Source organism: Pinus tabuliformis, chromosome 4_1, assembly GCF_031772625.1.
Source record: "Pinus tabuliformis cultivar Carrire ecotype Pingquan chromosome 4_1, CPIR1, whole genome shotgun sequence".
In the NCBI taxonomy this organism is placed as follows: Eukaryota; Viridiplantae; Streptophyta; class Pinopsida; order Pinales; family Pinaceae; genus Pinus; species Pinus tabuliformis.
This window is the reverse complement of record NC_142303.1, coordinates 438359420-438362246: the sequence shown is the minus strand read 5'-3', so window position 1 is coordinate 438362246 and position 2827 is coordinate 438359420. Positions and strand designations below refer to the sequence as shown.

General features: G+C 33.1%; 1 protein-coding gene across 1 annotated transcript; it reads left to right on the top strand.

The window, feature by feature from the left end:
• Positions 1-1416: 1416 nt before the first annotated feature.
• Positions 1417-2034, top strand: LOC149176209 (ethylene-responsive transcription factor ERF013-like). The gene has a single exon (XM_089421381.1). It carries the CDS (start codon positions 1417-1419, stop codon positions 2032-2034), a length of 618 nt encoding a protein of 205 aa, XP_089277507.1.
• Positions 2035-2827: the final 793 nt, after the last annotated feature.

Sequence of the window (2827 nt, the reverse complement as noted above, 5' to 3'; positions counted from 1 at the left end):
GTCCTTCTTGGATTTGATAATCATAACTTTTGTTTTGTTAGTGTTAATAGTCATACCCATGGTAGAGCATAAATCCTTAAGAAGCTTGAGTTGCTTATCAAGATGAGATGGGCACCTTGCCAAAAGAACAATATCGTCAGCATAGAGAAGAAGGATAACGACTATCCCAACGAAGATCGTGCCATCACATCCTGCTTCCTCTAAATAGCCTTCGAGCTTATCAATGATAGTAATATTTTACAGTTTGGTCATATTTCTATTGACTTTAAACCAATAGAATTCCTATCATAAATAGGTTAGAGAATTTAGTAGGTTAGAGGGTTTAGTATTTTAACAAAATTTATGTACAATAAGAAATGTTGTCTTCTATAATTCTCTATGATATAAAAATTTAAAATAAAATAAATCCTTAAACTATATAATATAAACAAACTTTAAAATAAAGGATATCGAGAAAATTTCAACATCAACGAAAAAATCTGACGAAAAATTTAACTATCAATAAATTTTCGTTGAATGAAGTTAACTTGAATTTTCAATTTAGTCAACTTGAACTTAAAAACGAGATTTCTTAATTTCGAATAAGAAGTGAACAGAACTAAGGAGAGCGGAAAAATCTAACGGTCAACATATTTTCGGCATAGTCTAATGGGGGCGTTGTCTTTTATTAAAAAATAATGGAAATTTGGGTAGGATTTTAATAAAATTGGTAAATTTTTTTGGAAATCCAGTTTAAATCTTTAAATTTTAAAATTATAAATATTTGAGGGTTTTTATAGTGATTAATTATCTTCATCATTAAATATTTTTAGGATGAGATTTAAAAATATATATTATTGATTTTTTTTTTCGAAAATCCCATCATAATTGATTTGTCAAGGCATTCAACATTAGTTAAAAATACAATAAACTTGAATTTAATGCTAAAAAAATTCTCACCGTCAACTAATTTGAGTTTGACAGGTACAGTCAACTTGAAATTCCAGGTCTGACCCTAAGGTAGTCTTCATATTCATATTGATTTTCTATCTTATGGAATGAGTCAATCACCAGTTTGTCTGGCATTTAGGGATGGAATTTCAAAACAGATTTACTCGTCAAATTTACCAATTTTCACACTTTTCTGATCTTTTTTCACAATTTTAAGCAAAATTTTTGACAGTTTCATAAAATTTTGAAACTGTATTTAACGAGTAAATCACCCCTGACTTGCCCATCAAATTCCATCCCTGCTCACATCTATTCGACCAGACTCTATATATAGAGGTTTATTTCATTCGGTAGCATTCCGTTTGGATTTTAATAATCTTCGCGACCTCAGATTATTGATTCCCAAGCTGCGGATTTAACGGCCTTTGGATTCTAATAATCTTCACCGCCTGAGATTAGTGATTCCCAAGCTCTGCGTCGCGAAAGATGGAGAATCCTCAACTGAGGGAACCTTCTCTACCAAACGAAGATCGCAAACAAACGTCCAGGAAATTTAAGGGAATCCGACAACGGGAATGGGGGAGTTGGCTAGCCGAAATTCGGATGCCAAAATCGCGAGAGAAGATATATCTGGGTTCCTACAAAACAGCCGAGCAGGCCGCCCGAGCCTTCGACGCCGCCATGTATTGCCTGAGAGGGCCCAACGCCAAATTCAATTTCCCTGATTCTGTACCCGCCATTCCCTCCACTTCTTCTCTTTCCCGTCAGCAAATTCAGGTTGCCGCCACCAAATATGCCTTGAACGAACTCCCTTTCGCTGCGCCTTCTCTCGGCCATAATATCGACAATAACAGCAAAGAGGAGCCTTCGCAGTCGTCTTCGGTTTCCGAAATGGAGTTGTCGAGCGACGAGCGCGAGATATCGGAAGAGATGGCGTTTTGGAAATCTTTGTTTTGGCGATCAGAGGGCGCTGAGTGCCTGAATTTGGAAAAAATTCCTTCAATTGACGAGGCGTTGGCATTGGAGCTCGCTCTGACTTCACAGGAGGAGGAGATCGACATTTCCGTTGATCCAACAGCTCTGTGGAACTTCGAAAATGTGTGAGTTTCTTGGACAAGGAAGATAAACAAAATCATAGCATAACACATGACGCACTTGTTAATAGACGATATTCAATTTGCAGCGCACAAGTCCGTGTCGATGACGTTGATGATAAAACTGCAGCATCCTCTCCCTCTCAAATAATCTTGCTACTTGTAAAAACATTTAAAGCTGTCCATATCCGAAAGGAATGTTCTGACTTTTAATAAACTAATCGCTTATTATTTATTATTATGTTGGATAACTATGTAAAGCAAGTTGCCAAATTGGAATTTTATGTGAAAAAATTTTGAGTATTAAAATTTGGTTTCATATTGGTAAAATTGAAATGAATTTTTTCTCATAATTTTAACATGAAATGAATCCTCTAGTTTACTTAGTTTCAACATATTTTTTATTATTATTTAAGATGAATAAAAAATAATGAAAAAAAAAACATCAAATTTATTAATATTAGAATTGAAAAATAAGTAAGTAAAATTTAATAATATGAGTATCAAAATTAAAGTGTAATGTTAAAAAATAGAATATTGGATTTTAAAATTAGTTTCAAATAATTTTTATGTATAAAGAAATTTATATCTTAATCACTTTTCAAAATTATTCAACAATAAATATGTTGTTAGATTTTTAGACTTTTGTGATCATATTGATAATAAGATTGTCTTTCGGATTAATCACATTATTGAGATTTGATGAGGTTTCGAACTAACTAATGAGATTCACACAAAGATGAAAAAATTAATCTTTGCAAATGTTTAAATAACATATAAGCGTCATTACCGGAAATTGGTAA